Source organism: Quercus lobata, chromosome 7 (genome assembly GCF_001633185.2).
Source record: "Quercus lobata isolate SW786 chromosome 7, ValleyOak3.0 Primary Assembly, whole genome shotgun sequence".
In the NCBI taxonomy this organism is placed as follows: Eukaryota; Viridiplantae; Streptophyta; class Magnoliopsida; order Fagales; family Fagaceae; genus Quercus; species Quercus lobata.
In genome coordinates, this window is record NC_044910.1 from 247,657 (window position 1) to 268,206 (window position 20,550).

General features: G+C 37.6%; 2 protein-coding genes across 2 annotated transcripts in view; one reads left to right on the forward strand and one right to left on the reverse strand.

Moving 5' to 3' along the window:
* Positions 1-1,366: 1,366 nt before the first annotated feature.
* Positions 1,367-1,816, reverse strand: LOC115953157. Its single transcript, XM_031070684.1, has one exon. It carries the CDS (start codon positions 1,814-1,816, stop codon positions 1,367-1,369), a length of 450 nt encoding a protein of 149 aa, XP_030926544.1.
* Positions 1,817-5,461: 3,645 nt separating this feature from the next.
* Positions 5,462-20,550, forward strand: part of LOC115953732 (insulin-degrading enzyme-like 1, peroxisomal) — a 31,667-nt gene continuing 16,578 nt past the window's right edge. Inside the window, exons 1-15 of the mRNA XM_031071498.1 lie at positions 5,462-5,829; positions 5,929-6,004; positions 6,178-6,245; positions 6,417-6,508; positions 6,600-6,673; positions 6,764-6,807; positions 10,825-10,876; positions 11,328-11,450; positions 11,542-11,654; positions 11,792-11,954; positions 14,894-14,986; positions 15,188-15,273; positions 15,385-15,471; positions 16,112-16,215; positions 18,038-18,140. Coding sequence (XP_030927358.1) covers positions 5,707-5,829; positions 5,929-6,004; positions 6,178-6,245; positions 6,417-6,508; positions 6,600-6,673; positions 6,764-6,807; positions 10,825-10,876; positions 11,328-11,450; positions 11,542-11,654; positions 11,792-11,954; positions 14,894-14,986; positions 15,188-15,273; positions 15,385-15,471; positions 16,112-16,215; positions 18,038-18,140 — 1,401 coding nt within the window. The 5' untranslated portion in view covers positions 5,462-5,706. The remainder of the gene's footprint in view (positions 5,830-5,928; positions 6,005-6,177; positions 6,246-6,416; positions 6,509-6,599; positions 6,674-6,763; positions 6,808-10,824; positions 10,877-11,327; positions 11,451-11,541; positions 11,655-11,791; positions 11,955-14,893; positions 14,987-15,187; positions 15,274-15,384; positions 15,472-16,111; positions 16,216-18,037; positions 18,141-20,550) is intronic.

Here is a 20,550-nt window from a genome sequence, read left to right on the forward strand (position 1 = left end):
TAGCCTTTTCTAGTGGTAAGTAACGTTTCTCAACTTCATGCAACGATTTGCTCATGTAATAAACTGGTCGTTGTACGCCATCGTCTACTCGTATTAGCATTAGGCTTATTGCATGAGGGGCCACAACGATGTAGGTGAACAAGACTTCATTGGCCTCGGGATTGGACATGATTGGTGGCCGAGATAGATATTCTTTAAGTTGTTGGAAGGCCAAAGCACATTCCTCGGTCCACTCAAATCCCTTCCATTTATTCATCAAGAGGAAGAATGGTCTGCACTTGTCTACCGATCGAGAAATAAAACTGTTTAAGGCCACAATCATGCCGGTAAGCCTTTGGACCTCCTTGGGATTCTGAGGCAGTTGCAAGCTGTTGATAGCCTTGATTTGATCGAGACTGATCTCGATCCCCTTGTGGGTCACCATATATCCCAAGAATTTTCACGATCTTACCCTAAATGAACATTTGGATGCGTTGAGATGCAGCTTATGTCTCCTCAGAATTTCAAAGATGTCCCCGAGGTCTCTCACGTGCTTGGACACCACCTTACTCTTTACCACCATGTCATCTATATAAACTTCAATGCTCTTACCCAGTTGCGGCTCAAACATTCTAGTCATCATTTTCTGGTAGGTGGACCCTGCGTTTTTCAAATCAAAATGCATCACCTTGTAATGGTAGTTTCCAATGGGAGTGACAAAAGCTATTTTTTCTTGGTTGTCTGTGGTTAGTGGTATCTGATGATATCCTTGAAAGGCATCTCAGAAGCTTATCCGAGGATGGCTCGCGGTCGCATCTACCAACTAATCTACACAGACTCGCCATTTTTCGCTCTTCTTCTTTACCACTACAGTATTGGCCAACCACTCAGGGTAAAAGACTTCCTTGATAGCCCATACTTTTTTAAGCTTCATCACCTTGTCCCTAACAGCGTCAGCATGCTCTTTCAACGGACGCCGAGGTGGTTACTTCTTGGGAGTAACGAATGGGTTAACATTTAGATGGTGGTAGATGAAGCTCGGATCAACTCTTGGGGCCTCGTAGGTGTCCCACGCAAATATGTCCACGTTTTCTCCGAGAAACCTAATTAGCTCTTTTCTCTCTTGGGGAGGTAGTTTCGAGCCGACTTGAAAGAATTTTTTTGGATCAATGCCAACAACAACATTTTCTAGATCCTCACATTTTGCCTCCTTGGTTGATCCATTACCGGGCAATGCTGGGGTGGTTGATTGCTATAAGCCCCTTTTAGTGGAGGCCGAGGATTCAACATTAGGTTGGCGTGAGATGGCAGCCACCATGCACTGTTTGGCCATGGTCTGATTCCTCACAATCTCTTTAACCTGGCCCCTCAACGAGTACTTAACGTTCTAGTGCAAGGTAGAAAAGACAGCTCCTAAGGCATGAAGCCAAGGTCTAGCCACAATAGCTGTGTAGGGTGAATAAGCGTCAACTACAATGAAATCCATCTCCATCACGTTCGAATCGGTTTGTATGGGCAGTCTAATCTGGCCTTTTGGGGTAACGGTCTTTCCCTCGAAACTTACCAGAGGGGAATCGTTCATCGTTAGGTCCTCAGGTTTTAAGTTTAGCCCCTTGTACAGGTCGGGGTACATTACTTCCACAGCACTGCCCTGATCTATCAGCATTCTCTTAACATCATATCCTCCAATCCTGAGTGTGACTACCAGAGCATCATCTTGGGGTTGAATGGTTCCGATCTTATCTTCGTCCGAGAAGCCTGGCACCGGCGAGGCTTCCTTCTTTGCCTTTTTGGACTCCCGATCGTTGTCCTCGGTGGATAGTTGAGCCACAGACATCACTTTGGAAGGACAAGAATCAGTCCTTCCCGGAGCAGCAAGAATGACATTTATCGTGTCTATAGGAGGTTTTAAGGAGGTGTCTCTCTGAGACTCTAGATTCGCCTGTCCTTGTTGACCACTATAATGGTGCAGGAGGTGCTTTAATTTTCTCTCTCGGACCAGCTAGTCCAAGTGGTTCCTTAAGTTCCTGCAGTCTTCGATGGTGTGCCCCGGTTCTTGGTGGTATTGGCAATATAGGTTTTGGTTGCACTTCATGGGGTTTCCTGCCATCTTATTTGACCATTTAAAGAATGTCTCGTTCTTGATCTTCTCTAGAACCTGATGCACTGGATCTCGGAACATAGCATTGACTGTCAGCGCGTCGGCAGATCTGGATTGCCCTGCAAAGTCTCTCCTCGGTCGGTTGTTGTTATTAAATCGGTCCGACCTGAAGTCCCTCCTCTCCTAAGGGATAATCTTTGCTTTACCTTTACCCAATTACTGGTCTTCTTCAACCCTTTTATACTTGTTAATCCGGTCCATGAGTTGGTGTAAGTTAGTGACAGGCTTTCCTGTTAGGGACTTTCTTAAACCATGCTTGGTTGGGAGACCATTCTTGAAGGTGCTGATGGCGACGTCATCAAAGTTACTTTCTATCCTATTGTACATCTCCTAGTATCTATTCGAGTATACTTTTAGGGTCTCCCTTTCTCGCATGGACAAAGACAGTAGAGAATCTAAAGGCCGAGGAACTCTGCTACACGTGATGAAGCGAGAGCTAAAGGCCTGGGTGAGCTGCTTAAAGGAAATTATGGAGTTTGGCTTCAGGCCATCAAACCATCTCATCGCCACCGGTCCCAAGTTGGACGAAGATACTTTGCACATCAAAGCCTCGTTTTTGGAATAGTCGGTCATCCTCTGGTTAAACTGGCTTACATGCTCTACGGGGTCCGTTTGATCGTTGTACATGGTGAAAGTAGGTTGATGGAATCGCCGAAGGAGTTTAGCCCCTTCTATCTTGCGTGTGAAGGGTGACTTAGAGATCCGATCTAATGCCTTGCTCATAGCGTCGTTTACTAGGCCTTTACGAGACGGACTTTAGTGTCTGCGTTTATGGTAGTGCTCTTCCTCATAAGAAAAGGTCTCACTCAGTGGGGTTCTTGACCTTTGCCTATAATTGTCGTCCCCTTCATCATTATAGGATGTATCCGAATTGGAAGGAGATCGCTTCCGTTGAGCACGACGTAGTTTCTTTTTTAAGTCATCAATCTCTTGCTGCAGGGCTTTGTTATTGTCTTGCCTTTGGGACACGTGACTTCCCACCCTAGAATGGCTTCTGTTTGTATGGGTAGTATGCACACTACTTTCTTGATATCTCTCTCGATCCCTTTCCTGTTTAAGGTTAAGGAATTTGTTTTGCCGTTGAGAACTTGCAGGCTCCGTTTGGTGTGGACTTGATCCCACCATGTTTAACCGTTGTACTCACTGATGCACAAGTTCTCCCCACGGACGGTGCCAATTGTAGGTTCACAATTTGCAGTCCAAGCTCAAAATGTATGGAATCTTGGCCCAATGAGCCCAATACAATAAATTTGTAGAGAATGGGTCAAAGAACTAAGTTATAATGAGTTGGATAACTGCTAGTATTGAATTGCATGACGATCAAACACAAATTAAGGATGCTGATATCAATAGACTTTCAGTCTAAGGAGGTTAAACTTGTATATAATGATCACTCTTGAATATCAGAGTGATTTAGGTTGCTATAATATTTTTTTTCTCTCTTTTCCGATCCCCTTCTCATGGAGGGTCTCTCATATTATATAGCTCTTTTTGGATCATCTTGATCCTACACTTGTTGATTATCTGAATCCCTACTTAAGTGTCTGTCCCATCAGACACCCCTTTCAACCTTCTGTGAGTTGTGGTAGCCAAGACAACACTGTTCAGAGGTCTTCTCCACATAAATGCGGTCAGAAAAGTAGCTGCAATGCATTTAATGCGGTGGTTGCAGCTTTTCTTTAGATATTTTGAGTTTCTTTCTTTCTCGTATGTTCATGAGACACATTTTTATCGTTAGAGCCTTTTGGAGGGTCACTTTAATTGCTATACTACATACTTGGGTTACATTCGTCGTATCCGAGGAGGGATTCCTCCTCGAATCACCTTCCATTCATCTCTCGCTTATGAGACTTTAACTGGGAATCCCTTAATAACTATTTGCTTCTCCTCAGACTTGTTAATGTCCTGGATAAAGTCCAAAACCCAATATATGAACTTGGGCCCTTACCCTTACTGCATAATATTAATGATAATTTAGTTATCATTATTAGCATAGATTTATAAACAGGTAGGATATTTTTAGTGCTAGTTTTTACTTATATATGGGAAAAGAACTTTTTATTATTATTAAATTATTATAATAATTTTTTTTTTTAATTATAAGCATAAATATGAAAAGAAAATACCCATCAAGTAAACTTGTGACCCATCATGAAAAGAAAAAACCCATCAAGTTAACTTGTGAACAAGTTGCTTGTTCAACAAGAAAAATAAACTATACTTGAATATGTAATTTGATTTGGTAATAAATTTGAACTCAATTTGTATTCCAAATCATTTTAAATGAATAATCTGAAAATTTTCATTTATTAAAAATTAGAATAATCCAGAATTCTTAATACTGTTTTTTTTTTTTTTTGGTTGAGATGATTCTTAATCTAGTTCGATTATAAAAAAAGACCTGACATATGTAGCTAAAATAATAAATTGTATGACCATGATAAATAAAGAAAAGAAAAAGAAGAAAATGGATGCTGAAAGGAGCAGGGTAGAAGTGTAGGCCTAGTGGTGGGCAGTAGTACTTGATAGGAAATAAACCGTCAAACTCAAAAAAGTGTAGTATATATGCCCTTCTTCTTCTTCTGTAGGAATTATATAGTTCTCCGCTTTGGTAGATCATGTAACTTATTTATTATTCTATTAAAAATTTTTGTAACTTATTTATTATTCTATTAAAAATTTTTACTTGTTTAAAATTATTGAATCAATAATTACTTTATGTTTAAATTTTTTTCTAATTTAATAATTTAAAAAATAAGTTTGAGCCTTTTAATAAAATGATAAACTATATTATTTGTACATGAAAAATTATTAGGCACTACTGAGACATACCATGAGGTAATGTGCAAAACAGTAATGCAAAATAATTGTATATAATTAGTTAGGTAACGTTTGAAACAATAAAGGAAACTAACATCTCGAGTTTTAGAAACTCGAGATCCATATTACAAAAAGGCCACATGGATCTCGAGTCTTTAAGACTCGAGTTTTATGCGAAAAAAATTTCACCTATAGTAGCGTTTTTAAGCCTTTCCGTAATGTTTTAAAACCCTATAGCGGCGTTTTTTTGGAAATTTTTTTTTCATAAGTACAGATTTATTGAGTCCTATAGTGGCGTTTTTAAGCCCTATAGTGACGTTTTATAGACCTATAGCGGCGTTTTTATCTTAGAACTCGAGTTTTAGACACTCGAGATGTTAGTTTTCAATATTGTTTTGAAACGTGATAATTAACTAAATTTTTTAATATTTATTGTTATTTAGAAAAAAAATTCACATACCATCCATGTGATGGGTGACAATACGGAATTTTAAAATCATGGGAGTGATGATAATTTCCCCCTTGTCCACGGCGTGGACCTTATAATTTCTCCTTCTTCTTCTGGTTCTATTGGCTAAAAGCAAACGCCAAAAGTAGAAGACCCGTTATTCATTCGTCAAATGCTATTTTGCCTGTATTGTACCTAACCTCTCTCTCTCTCTCTCTCCTCTTTCTTTCTTTTCGAGTCTTTGAAGGCAGAGCGAAGTTGCGACTTGTGAGTTTTGAGTCGACTCTGATCGTCAAAGATGGCGGTTGGGAAGGAAGAAGCGGAGATAGTGAAGGCTCGAACGGACACCAGGGAGTATAGGAGGATCGTCCTTCCCAACTCCCTCCAGGTCCTTCTCATCGCCGATCCCGATACCGATAAGGCAACCCCCCTTTATTCCTCTCTTTCAAATTCACAATTCACAATTTTCTTTGTCTTAATCTTAATCTTAGGGTTTTTCTTTCTTTGTTTCTTGTTTCAGTGTGCTGCTTCCATGAGTGTCAGTGTTGGCTCCTTCAGCGACCCTCAAGGCCTCGAAGGACTCGCCCATTTTCTTGGTTTTTCTTTTTCTCTCTTTTATTTTTATTATATCATATTATATAGCCTCTTATTATTCATTTATATACATGTCTATATATTATTATTTACCATACAACATCAAAGATTTCAGTCTGTTTGCTGGGTTTCATTTTTGAATTTCTTAGAGATATTTATTATTGTTTGTATGCAGAGCATATGCTGTTTTATGCTAGTGAGAAATATCCTTTGGAAGATAGTTACTCCAAGTACATTACTGAGGTACTTCTTTATTTATTTTTTATTTTTTTATGTGTTATCATTTAATTTGTTAAAAGCAATAGAATTAACAAGATACAAACAGTGTAAAGTCATGCCTACACCCTCATACCCTTCCTAACATAATTAACACCCAAATTTCTATGCATCTTTTTTAATCTTCTTGATGTGTAGCATGGAGGCTGCACAAATGCTTTTACATCTTCAGAGAACACAAACTATTTTTTTGATGTTAATACTGATGGTTTTGAAGAGGCTTTGGACAGGTACATTCTGTTCTTCCTTTTTGTGCTGTACCTGTGTGCTGTCTGCTCCCACAAAATGTAACCCTACAATGTCGTTTTGGTTGTTGTTTAGATTTGCTCAGTTCTTCATTAAACCTTTGATGTCAGCTGATGCTACCACCAGGGAAATCAAAGCTGTTGATTCTGGTTTGTTCTTCTTTTCTGGCTTTAACACCGTTAGTTGCCTCTTTTTGATTTATTGTTGATCATCTCTCTCTCTCTCTCATTCTCATGCAGAGAATCAGAAAAACTTGTTGTCTGATGCTTGGAGAATGAACCAGGTACTGGTTATTGCCTTTGCTAAGCATATTTATAACTGCAAGATGCTGGATATATCAATCTTGAATGCTATATGAGTGAAATTCAAGGCTGTAGATAGTTTTTTAGGAAAAGTAGATCTTTGAAATGAATGTAGAAACTACTCTCATATCTATGGTGCTACCATTGTTAATATAATTCATTGGTCCTGTATGGTCAGATTATTTTCAGATATTTAGAAGCCACTTTTGGAATTTGGCCTTGTAGTGTTTTCCAATTTCATCATGAGGTTTTTTTCCCCCTTTTGGGTCAGCCCCCTATACAGCTCCCAACTTGAATTTCTTAACCCAGTGGGCCACACTTTGTTAGTTGGATCAACCCAACTCATTAGTCATTCCCTGTTTCATCAATGGTGATAGGAAGCCTTTTTTAAGGGTGTCTCTATTAAACTTTGAATAGCTAAGTTGCCCATCATCAATACCTTCAGTCTAGGCAGACATTGTTATTTGAAACTCTCTGTAGATAATTCTTGATTTTCAAACACCCTCCTATTCCTCTCCCTGTATGCATGCCACATCAAACGATAAGGGGTGACATTCATGACTCAACACTCCAGTACTAAAAAACTTTGAACTTCGCCTCCAGCATTGGGATAAACCTATGATCGTCTTAGGCATCACTACTTCACTCATCACTCCAAAAACTTCAAAATCTAAAATTCCATTAATCCAAAGCTATTGGGCAATACAATAACAAATGATCCAGATTTTCTTCATTACTTCTACACATCACACTGATCACACACCAATTTGCCAGCACAATACTCCTCTTAATATGATTCTCCATAGCAAGAATTTGGAATTGGTCTTCAATATTTTAGGGATGAAAACTGAAATCCATGCAAACTTTATAGACGAAAACAATATTTTAGCTATTAATATTTGAGTCTCAAAGGGTGTCTTCTTAGAGTGTTTGACATTCTTAAAGAGCTTGCTATCCAGTCTACCTACTTATCTCTCGTTGTTTACTATCCTGACATTTGTGACTAAAGATTGGAGATTGCAAAAAAAAAATTGTGGGTTTGTTGTGAGTGACGAGTTCAAATTTTTTCTTGTGGATCGGAATATAGTTTGTGCTCCAATTGAAAATCAGAGTATGGGGCTCAAACTATATTCCGATCCACAAGTAAATGGCTATGACGACATGGATTTAAAGGTACTTGTTTCTGGAGGCAAGTTGTTGGCTTGAAAGTATGGGGATGATTGGGATCAATGGTCTACATAGGATGTAAGCTAGGAAGCACGGGTGTGGCTCTAGGTGTGCTGCACCTGCTTCTGACACACATGGACCGCCGTGTGGCCGTCAACGTGGCTGCACGTACGTCTGAGGTGAATCCTTTGTTTTTTTTTTTTTTTTAATTTCTGATTAAGGCTAAAACAGCTCCAATTCGGTCCGATTCTTTCCGAATAAGAAGAGGAAGAAGAAAGATTTGCTACCAAAAGATTTGTGAGAAAAAAAAAAAGGGAAGGAGAAGAAGAAAGATCTGCTACCAAATGATTTGTGAGGAAAAAGGAAAAAAGAAAAGAAAAGAAGAAGACGATGTGGAGATGTGGTGGATGAAGCTCAACTGCTGGCTGCTACCATCGAAACTTTCTCCTCTGGAACTTTCAAAAAGGAAAAGTTTGATGTCAGATTACTGTTGACTTTCAAATAAAGCCTTGGAATGTGATATTAATAAAGCAATGCATGTGGGTAGTGGTGGGACTTGGCAATGGAGCTTCTTGGAAGCTTCCTTGTTTATAAATATCCCAACACATTTGTTTATTTATAGTAAAACCCCCAAATTTGAATATCTTTATTATGATTTTTTTAAACACTATATTAAATTAAACCATTTATATCATTTAACTTAATAATAGCCAAACCATTTCGTAATTGTACCAATTTAAATAATTACTTATCATTAGAAAATAATATTATTTTGCAAAATTTACCCCCCTAAATATCAGCTATAAATATTAAATTGATCTCAAAAGTTCCTTATCTACTATTGCTCTTAAATTGGTATATGTTTACCATTATATAGAAAATATGCTTAGCAATATATAGAAAATATATATAATAATTTATTAATAAACGTATCCCGCTGCACTCGCACCCTACTTTTTCAAAAATTGTCGAGTTGCCGCACCCGCACCCGAACCCGAACCCGAACCCTCACATGTGCTTCTTAGGATGTAAGGGGCAGCCATGGATGTAGTTTATGGAAGAGTATTAGTGGATTGGGATAAATTTGTGAGGTATGTATAGTATGCTGTAGGGGATGTTAATTGCATCAGGTTATGGCACGGTCTATGGCGTGAGGCCCAACCACTAAGAGACATGAATCTTGAGTTGAATGCCATTGTAGTTGGGAAATATTCCTCATTTAGCTCCTACTTGGGGACTCAGAATAAGGGGAGGACGTGCTCATTGAGTATCATGTTCATTTGTGATGTTTTTAATTGGGAGTTGGAGTTGGTAGACTCTACGTTAGATTTGTATATTCTAATATTCCAAGTAATGAGGCTCCTAATTCCATGAGGTGGAGGTTGAATAGCGATGGTATATGTAATTTTATAATGAGGCTTTTAAAGGCTCAACAGTGTTGCATCTGGAAAATTAGGTTATCTCTAACAGTGTTTTAGAGCTACTTTTGGTTGGAGAAACTGGTTTGGTAAACAATACTCCCTTGTTTGGAATCTAGCCCATTGTGCCTATTTTGGAGAGGGGCAGCAGAATCCACCTACATTTGATGGTGTGGAAACATCAAGTACTCAGTTTAAATTATCTTTATTTTTTATTTTGATAGGTTAGAAAACTTGTATTAAGAGAAGAATACCTCATTAGAAAAATGAAATAGCCAGAAAAAAATATGTACAAACAACAGAGAAAAAAAGAAAAAGAAAATTATGTACAGGAAGATAGGGAATCTAAAAACAATGGAATGGATTCCTTAGAAGTAAAACTCCATGCACAAGACCAATCAAACAAGGTCCCTGCAAATAAAGCTAGGAGCTGATCCCTGGTAAGCTCCATATCAGCCACAGATGCCTCCCTATAAGTACCAATCTCAAATAAAAATGGGAAGGTTATTATAAGATCAGTGTTTGAATGGTTTTCATGTTTTGGGCTCTAGTGAGATCTCACAATAAGCATGCCATGGTTGTTAGTATTGAGCAATAGTGGGATCTCACAATTAGCATTTCTGATCAATTTTGTTTCATCAAGTAACCTTATGTGGAAAGAGTCATGAAGGGTTGAGGAATCTGGTGTTTCGTATAATTTTCTGATGTCTTTGCTAAGGTGTGTAGTCTCCTATGGATATGATTTCCCCTTTTATGGCACTAGGCTGCACTTTTAGTCTCCCTTGTTACGGAAGTTTCTTATTCCTTGACTTGATTAACATCTTAACTTAATCAAATAAAGATGAATTGCCTAATTATTTTGGTCATAGATAATCATTCCTCTAGTGTCTCTTGGGTTGTGTTTAATTGGCAAGAATTTAAGTTGAGAATTTAAAATTCTTGGGAGTTACCAAAATTATGGGTGCTCAGTTGGGAGGATGGATTTTGGTGGGCCTAGATGGAAAACTCCTCCCACTCCATTTTCCATCCTCTCTCATTTCCACCAAACCAAACATTAGAAAACTCCCATTTTCCTTCATCCATTTTCCTTCCTCCCTTGTTTCCACCCAACCAATTGGACCATTAAAGACTTGGTGTTCCTATGCTAGTTAGAATGACTAAGGAAATGGCAGTAACTTCTTGCTAGAGTTGTCTTTTATTTCAGCTTTTGAGCAAGATAAACTAGTGCTTAAGTTGTACAGAGGAAAATTTAATGGCCACCATTACAGATTATGTAGTTTTGTTCATTTTATTATCGCATTTTCATGTGAATCAAACCATGTTGATTAGTTTCCATAGTGGTACTGGTAGTGTTCATATGAAAAATATGCTTCTAATTGCATTCTCCATGTGAAATTTGTTGCTTATGTACAGCTTCAGAAACATTTAAGTATGGAGGGCCATCCATATCATAAATTCAGCACAGGTCAGTAGTTTAATTATTATTTTCTTGGAAGATTTGTGTTTTAATTCGAAGTTGTAATTTAATTCCATAGTTTAATTCATATATTGTGTAGGCATGTATAATTTTTTCTGATATGTGTAGTCATTTTTCATTTTGGTGAAGTTACAAATTTTTTATTGAAACTGAAGGACCACTGGACCAAATAAGTGTGAAGAAAGAAGCTGTCCATTATTTTCATTTTTACTTCTAGTTCTTGAGCAAAAAATGAAAAGAAATATAAATTATTAATTTAATACTGATTATTCTATAAGAAACACTGATGTTTACCCTTATATTGTAGTTCACCATATATATCATTTCTTATGGTTGCTAAATATCTTTCATGTACACATCCTGTGTATGTGGTCTATTTTTTTATATCAATAAAAGTTTTACACACACACACACACATATATATCTTTTATGTGTGCAGGGAACTGGGATACTTTGGAGGTTAGACCAAAAGCAAAAGGATTGGATACCAGAAATGAGCTTATTAAATTTTATGAAGAAAATTATTCTGCCAACCTCATGCATCTGGTTATATATGCAAAAGGTAACTAACTTTTCCTATAGTACTTCTTTGCTTGAGGATGCTGTAGTTTCTTTAATCATCAACAATTAGAATGCCTATGTCATGGATACAGAAAAGCTTGATAAAATTCAAAACATGGTGGAGGACAAGTTCCAGGACATTCAAAACACTGACCGAAGTTGTTTCCATTGTCCTGGTCAGCCTTGCACATCAGAACATTTACAGGTATGCATACAAGTGATAAATTTTTTACATGCTAAGCTAAAGTTGCATGTGTTGAACTTCTAGAGAAACTTTTTTGAACATATGCAGTAAAGTTTTTATGTTGTGTATGGATTGTTTTAGCTGTGTTTTTGTTTCAGATACTTGTCAGAACTGTCCCAATAAAACAAGGTCACAAATTGAGAATTGTATGGCCAGTAACTCCAGAGATTAGACATTACAAGGAAGGGCCATGCAGATATCTTGGTCATCTTATTGGCCATGAAGGAGAAGGATCTTTGTTTTACGTCTTGAAGACATTGGGTGGGTTTTGCATATCCATTTTTCATACTATCAATTTCTAGCAGATTTCATTTGTATATTCTAAAAGGTTGAAATTTTGATGTAGTTAGAACTTTCCCATATAATAATTATTTCTATTGCTACACATTGAGACACTTCTTTTTAGAGTTGAGATGTTGTGTCTATTTTATTTATTAAAAAATGAGGATTAGTAACATGTTTCAGCTTCGTACTTACTGTGACCTTCGGTTATAATTCATTTCAATTACAGAGATAATTAGCCTTTTCTTGTTCTCCCTCTCCCTTATTTACATAAATGGGTTGTTTGTTTGTTGTTTTTTTTTTTTTTTTTGGTACACAAATATTGAAATTTGTCCTTTTTCTAGAGGCAGATTGTTTGTAGATTGTATTTTTTAACTTCTGAATTTAGATCTGAACTTGGACGGACAAGGATTTTTATTTATTTATAATGGATTGTCCCTTTTTCTTGCATATAAGAGTTACTTACATGAGTATCCAAAAAGTGTTACAAATATTTATTGTGTTTATTGTACATTAAATGCATCTTTATTTATTGAAGTGTATTATACTCACTTTGGGCCAATCCCTTTCCCCTACTTGTGTATTGTACTCTGTCATTCCCTTTTGGGGCAATCCCCTTTCCCTTCTCGTGTAGTATACTCACTTTTTACACACAAGACTTTCGTGCAGTAATGTGTATGTGAAGATATCACTATTAAAGCAATTTAGGCTTCTTTATTTATGTATTTGATTAGTTTATAAGATAGTTTTGGTGACATTTGTCAAAATGTTGATATTTCAGTAATGCTTTCTGTCTCTCATCTTCATTTGGGTTTTGGTGGGTGGAGTGAAATATTTTTGCCAGTTGCTTATTGAATGTTTCTGTGTGCTTTGGGTCGTTGTATTCTGTCATTTTTTTTTTTCAAGGAAGTTAATTATTTATCAAAAAATTATTATTATTTTCCCTCTTTGAGCCACATTTATGATTTTTCTTTTGTCTCGTCTCTCTGTCATCTTTTTAATTTTTTCAAATTTAAAAAAAAAAAAAATTTAATATGGGAGACAATCTATATTGTCAATACTTAGTATATGTTCATGAAGGACTGATTTTTTTTCCCCTGATGAAAAAGCAAATTTATTACCACAAAGAAGGCTCAATACAGATCAAAGAATCAAAAACAACAAAAACTTCAAACTGGCAGAGCCAGGAGCACAAATACCAACATCAGTAAATAACCAGCACAATAACAAGTTAAACTAACAGCACCTATAACCGAAAAAGACAAAAGCTATTGCCCCATAAGTAGCAAACAGTCCTATTTAGGATAGAATTGCAGAAATGACCACCTGACTCAATCCTACATTTAACTTCCCATCTAATTATCTTCAGTATGCCTTCCTCAGAATTGATAAGTCCCTGGTGTAGCACTGCATTCCTTTGCCACCAGATGTGATAAACAGCAGCCCACCAAGCTAATTTACATACTGTGGCTCTGAGACCATTCCCCTTCCAGTAAGAGACACCCCATTCTAAATATCATTCCATTGTAACCATGGATTTACAACAGGAGACCATTTCATGATGCACAACCAGATTCTTCTAGCAAAAGAGCATTCAAAGAAAGGATGCTCCCTATTTTCAAGCTGTCTCCTACATAAAACGCAAAGAAAATCCCTTCTAAACCCTCACTGAAGCATTATATTCTTAGTTGGCAGCCTCTTCAAAATAGCTAACTAACCTATAAAGCCATGCTTACAAATGGTTTCTGGGAACCACAACAATTTTCACCAACCTCTAGTCTTACTCTTCTAATGTAATTCCAGATTTATGAGGTTGTGAACTGACGAGACTTCTATGGAATCCAAAGTGGTCTGTCCTCAACCATTCCTACGAAGCCGAGTTTACTCTGAATTGCCACCAGATCATCAGAATGAGCAGGGCTCCAAACCTAATTGCCATCTCTCAACTTTCTATAAGGCTTTGCATCCGGTCTACTTGCAGCATCATAAACAACCCTATGACCATATTTAATATACAGCACACCATCAGGGTGTCAACAATGAAGGACTGATTCTCCTCTGGAAGTGGTTAAGGCGCATCTTATGATGCCAGGGACTTACCTGCTTATAGTCACATGTGGATCTGGAGCATATCGAGATCCAACACCATTAGATCGGTCATTTCATGACTTGACTGGTGAAGACAAGTTTTCTTGTAAAGCCTAATGGCATCATACCAGAGACCCTTGAGTAAATCACACTTTTTTAAAGATGGACCTTTAGTGATGGGAGGGGACTTATCATTCTGTAGACCATTGGCCTACTGACCTCCAATGAACTAAAATTGCTGAGCTAAGTGATGGGCAACTAAGAACAGATTCTCCGCAGAAATATATAGCTTAATTTTTATTTTCTTTTTAATTTTATAAAGTAGTAAACTAGGAAAAGTAAATTTTAGTTCAATCATTTGAAGCAAAACCTAAGAGTAGTCCCTGTTTGCTGAATATGTCACTCAAGATGCTGCAAACATGTTCAAAGTGGACAAGGGACAAGATTGTTTTAGAAGAGGGTTGTTTATGGAATTTTAAGGCACAATTTTTTTCTGGGATGTGTCAGTCTTGAAGGAAATCAAATGAAGTTAGGAACTACAAATTCAGATTCTAAGATTCAAAGCATAGTGCCTAAAGAAGGAATATATTTATGCATGGGATTGATGAATGTTAATATGTCCTGCTTACCTTATGGGAGTGATGAGGTGCATTTAACATAATTGCTCTGGATGATCTTGCTTGAGTTAACTGTGTACAAATTATAGTTTCTAGGTTATGTTTATGCTTGTATATCAGTTTATGGTCCATGTTAATCTCATAATCTTTGAAGGCCGTCTAATACAGTTCCTCCATTCCCCCCACCCCTTCCCAAAAAAAAAAAAATTCCAGGATGGGCAACGGGTTTGTCTGCAGGTGAAGCAGAATGGACTTTGGAGTTTTCATTCTTCAAAGTAGGAATTGATCTTACTGATGCTGGTCATGGTTAGTTGTTCTGCTCCCCCCCACCCCTTTCTCTCTTCTTTTCCCCTATAGCTTTTATTAGATTTTTCAATAAGCATAGACTTATTTTATTATGACACAGGTTACATAACTTTTCGTACATACTACATTTTATACTGTGGTGAGCTGCTAATAATCTGGATCATATAATCATATATTTGATCGATTACTATTAAACTGCAGAGCACATGCAAGATATTATTGGATTGCTATTCAAATATATTGACCTCTTAAAGCAGTCTGGAATTCACAAATGGATATTTGATGAGGTATTATGTGCATATAGTTAGTATGTTTTTATGTATGCATGTGTATATGACATATTGTGTTTATCTTTATGGTTTTTCATAGAACTAAGTCAACTTAATATGTTAATGAAGCTCTCAGCTGTTTGCGAGACAAAATTCCATTATCAGGACAAGATTCCTCCTATTGATTATGCGGTCAATGTTGCATCAAATATGCAGGTAATGTAGGCAATTTTTGTTATTTGTATACTTCTTTTGCTTTGCTTTATATATGTTATCATCTTTAAACAGTCTTTATCATTTGTTTGTTAAAGTTCATCTATAAACATTGTGCTAATATTTGGGAGGATTGTCCTATTTGCCGTATCATGTTATAATTTTTTAAAAATTGCTCATGTTGTTGTATTGTACCCGTACCCGTGTCCTTGCATCCTAGGCCTATTATCAAAAACTGTACCTAGGTCATGTTGTGTCAACTAAGCTTTGGCTGGTTGAAGGGTCCAGCAAAAACAGAACATTGTATTTCTTCTTGGGTAAATAAAGTGGAATGATCCTTGTTTAACTCACATACCTGAAGCTTGGAAGAGTGCATTCACAGTTCTTATAACGGGTTCATATTAATTGATCTAGAACTAGGGAATTTAAAAAATTAATTAATTATATTCTATTCCTGATTGACATTTATAAACTTGTTTGCTCCTTTTTCTGTCTATTTGTTGGGCAGGGAGAGTATTGTAGCTTGTAATAAGGAAGTTGGAGCTTATAATTGTTATTTCTGTTACAATAATCTTGATTGCATGGGAATGGCACATTAATAATTTTTCCCTTCTTTAATTGGTTATTTGAAATTGTTTTACAGATATATCCCCCAAAAGATTGGCTGGTGGGCTCATCCTTGCCTTCTATGTTTAGTCAAGACAGTATCCAAATGGTACTAAAGGAGCTATCTATTGACAACATCCGGTGAGTTGTTTATTACTGCTCAGAGAAGCTGCATAGATTATAGTGGTATATTCGTGATGCAGGACAAACCAAAATTGATGCATCATATATATATATATATTTTAATTTTTTTATGACATGGAGCCTCACCAAGCTAGGACCCTTTGGACCCACCCTTGGGGAGATACACAACCCCACCCACCAAAACCGTGTATTAGGTAATACAAGGGAACTCCTAGTGGGGATCGAACCTAGGATGTCTAGGTCTACAACTAATCCCAAGCCTCCAACCGCTAGGATGAACCCTAACAAGTTGATGCAACATGAAAAAGAACCAAAAAAAAAAACTAGCGTACGAATCAATACAAAATGGGTAGAAAACCTAAGAGTCAGCACCTAGGGTGGAGTCGATACTAGATCATTAGAAAATTTTCTAATTGAAATTTTATCTATCATAAACTTGTCTCCATAGGTGTACAAAAGCACCCTTATATGGACTACTAAACTAAACCTAAATCTAATTGACCTAGGAAAGCCAACTTATTGAATTACAAAAATACCCTTGACTCTAGGATATAAAATAAAGTATTAATTGATTTAATTAACTAATAAAACCTTGCCTCACTGGTATCTTATCTATTTTTTTGATTGGTAATGAATTTTTTATTGAACGAAGTACATCATGTTCACCATGGTGAACAAATTCATGTGATTTAACTAATCAAAAAACTAATAACACCTATAATAAAATTCCATTGACCCATTAAAAATACAAGTTGACTTGAAACATTGAAAAAGACTAAATTATTTGCTTTTCTCGCATCAATCTGAACTATGGGACATTTGTATGTTCCACTATAGTATTTCCTTCCTTTGCACTTAGATAAAAAAAAAAAAAAAAAAAAAAAAAAAAAAAAAAAAAAAAAAAAAAAAAAACTATAGTTTTTCCTTCCTTTGTAGACTCCTTTGTTTTTGGTTCTTTTAACACTAATTTTTTGAAAATAACATTAATAGTGGTAGTTACAAAGAACATGTCAATTAAGGAAGTGATAGAGACTATGACCTCGCATAGAATAGAATGGAGTAGAAGAATACATGTGACTGACCCTGATCCGGGGTCCTATCTTTTATTGATTTCATTGGAGAGTTTACGCTATCTGTCTTCTAATATGTATTATTTATTTATTTTTGATAAAGTAAGAAAGCCTTTATTTATTAAAAAGATACTCAAAACTACTGGGAATATGTGTAAAACAAGAATACATTCAAACCAATAGTTGGATTTCTTATTATAATTAGGAAATACTGTACAAATCTGTATCGTTAGTAAGCCATTTGTAATAGACAGCCTTGCCCTTTTATTTGGCGCCCTGACCATGCTATGAGTGGCTGCCACATAATTTTATATAGGAATTACACATCACTTCTTTGCCAGTATGGCACTAGTAATTGTGCCCTCATGCTCATATTAAGAATGCAGATTCAATTCAATGGAAATGATGTGTACCCTTCAGCAGTTTTGCCAAAATTCTAAATTTAAAATTTGATGGATGCATTTTGAAATGGGGATGAAAGGTGTGGCCATCTTTTTGTGATCTTCTTAAGTATGCTTCATCTTCAGCTAAAATGGAATGGATGCAGCTATAAGAATTTTTGCATACAGTTCAAACTTTATCAATGTTAATTACAATTTCTCATATGATTATAGGATTCAGTCCTTCCTATACTAGATATTAATACTTGGGGATTTGGTTGTTTCTCATTATACGATATAGTCCTTTCCATTTTGCACGTTCCATTATGGTCGAGTCATAGTAGTTCTCCTAATGAGCTGTATCTACAGAATCTTTTGGGAATCAAAGAAATTTGAAGGTCATACCGACAAGGTTGAGCCATGGTATGGAACTGCATATTCCATCGAGAAAATTACCAGCTCCATGATTCAGGTTTGTAGACGAGTTGGACTTAAATGAGTTTTCTTGCTTGTTCAATTGATTTTGTCATGTCCTTTAGAAACTTAAATTGTGATGAAAGTAAATATTCACTAAGGAAGATATGACCCTCCCTACCCTTCTCCCCCCCCTCCATCCCTACACCTATCCCTCCTCTACTTCCCCCTGTACCACAGCCTCTCAACCTGTCACCCCCTCCATTCCCAGGATTCTTTCCATTACCATTCCCACCACCTTTTGGCTTTTTTCCATACCACCCTTTTTGTCCACCTTTAAATTCTGTACTGTCCACCCCACCTTCCTCTGGCCTGCCATTGCATCCACCTCCTCCGCCTAGACCAACCAATACCAGTACCATTTCACTCACACCTCTTCCAAACAATGTGCCTCTCCCTGTCTCTGTTCCTAAACTTTCTCCTCAGATCAGAGGGGGTAGTATAGGTTCCTTTCGTATTGATTCTAAAACTTTTTCATTCTCTTTTGATGGCGGGAGGGCTGATTCTTATGCTATACACAAAAGTCGTCCGAATTTTAAAAGTTCCGTTTGGCTGAGTCGTAAGGGAATGAAATGGGTCCTCTCTTGCTTTGCTGATATTCGTGATTGGGTACCAGGAAAGGATTTGTTGTACAAATATTTTAGGGAGAACAATAAGTTTTTCGAGTTTCGGGGAAGGTCGAATAAGGCTGGTATTTTTGTGGATATAGCTGTGTTTTTTGGTGGAGCTCGACGTGGTTGTGTTATGGTACCTGCGAGTTCTAACCGGGTTGGGTGGAGCTTGTTTTCAAGAGTATTTTTGTGGATATAGCTTGTTTTCTTTTTTGCTTTTTCGTTGGTACTTTCTGGGTTTGCTCTATGTTTTTATGCATAGAGTATCCATTCGTACTTATCAAAAAAAAAAAAAAAAAGAGTATTAGATAGTTTCCTAGCAGGTTCTAACACTGTTGGGGTGGAAGGGAGGATTTCTGGTGGAGCTGGTGGTGGTGGCCAGATGGATGGCGGACTTGATGTGAAGAAACTTTTCAATACTAGCAACCAGCGGAAGTTGAGGAATTTTGAAAATTCTAGAGCTTATTTGGGACATAACGTGTTCAAGGGCGAAGCTACTGCTGTCAGTTTCTAAAAAAAAATTTGTTAGACCCACGCGTGATATCATGTTCAAAGTGACTACTGACACCTTGGCGCTGAGGGTGTCTTTATCTAAAGGGGGTAAAAGGTTGGTGTCTTGGATTAAACCATTGGACTCTCAGAAGTCCACTCCAGATGTAGGCAATCGTGGTGTCTCTTGGGTGGGTAAAGTGAAGTTACAGAGGCCTGGAGCTATTGGGCCTGTGGTTACTAAATCCCAAGCCCAAGCCCCCTTAGCTTTCCCTATTAAAAATAAAACCCATTTAGAGGCAGAACTGACCTGCGATCCAATTGGGTTGCATGATCCGGTGGTCCGTGTTCAGGACTTGAGTGGGTCAGGCGAGTCTTCAACGGAGCCCGGGGTAGCGGTGGTGGCGTCGATGGTGGGATCGGAAGCTCTGATGAGGGCGAAACCCTCGTCTAGCCCTGTTCCGGTGGTTAGCGCCCCTATCTCGGTGGCTCCCCAGTCAGATCGGGAGCCAGGGGCAATAGCGGAGGCGCCGGTGGCGGGTTTTGAGGCTTTGATGAGGACGAGTCTCCTTTCTAGCACAGTTTTGGAGGTTCGCGCCCCTATCTTGGTGGTTTCCCAGTCAGTTAGAGAGGGTGAGAGGCAGATTGGGTTTGACCCGATGCAAACGGTGGACTCTTAACAGTTTTGGGCAGTTTTCTCCTTTGAACTTTGTTGGTAGGGAGGGAGATCCTTGGTTGGAGGAGGTGGAGGACGTTTTCATGGAGTTATTAAGCATAAGTGATAAAGAGGAGTGTGATTCCCAAACGGGTATGACAGCATCGGTAGCTGTGTATGCTGACAGTATTGGGGAGAACAATTGTAGTCCACTAGAGTGTGCTCCGTTGTCTTGTTGGGTCCCTAGGGTAGTTGAAGATTTGGTGTTGAGCACGGTGGATGAGGTAAGTGAGTTTGATGCATCTAAGGTGGAACACTCGAAGTGGGTGTCTATAATGATGAAGAGCTTCTGCATGATGGTGGGTTTTCCTATTGTTAAACATGAAGCTCATTGTGTGGCTTTATTTCGTTTATTAGAACATGAGTGTCTTGAGGTTGCCAATGGTGGCTGTATTAGGCCACCTGTTAAAGCTGGTCAGAGAGGTTTAAGGGAATTGAGGGGTCTGTTTTCTTCAGTAAATTATGATGGGACTTTCTATCGGAATTGAGGTTCGTCGTCAGGACCAAGGGCTTTTGGTAGTTATTAATGTCTTTACGACTTCTTTCTTGGAATGTTAGGGGGTTAAATAACCCTCAGAAGAGAGAGGTTTGTA

Excerpts from the sequence above, each read along its gene's own strand:
- LOC115953157 (XM_031070684.1), bottom strand. The coding sequence starts at position 1,816 with ATGTCTGTGGCTCAACTATCCACCGAGGACAACGATCGGGAGTCCAAA.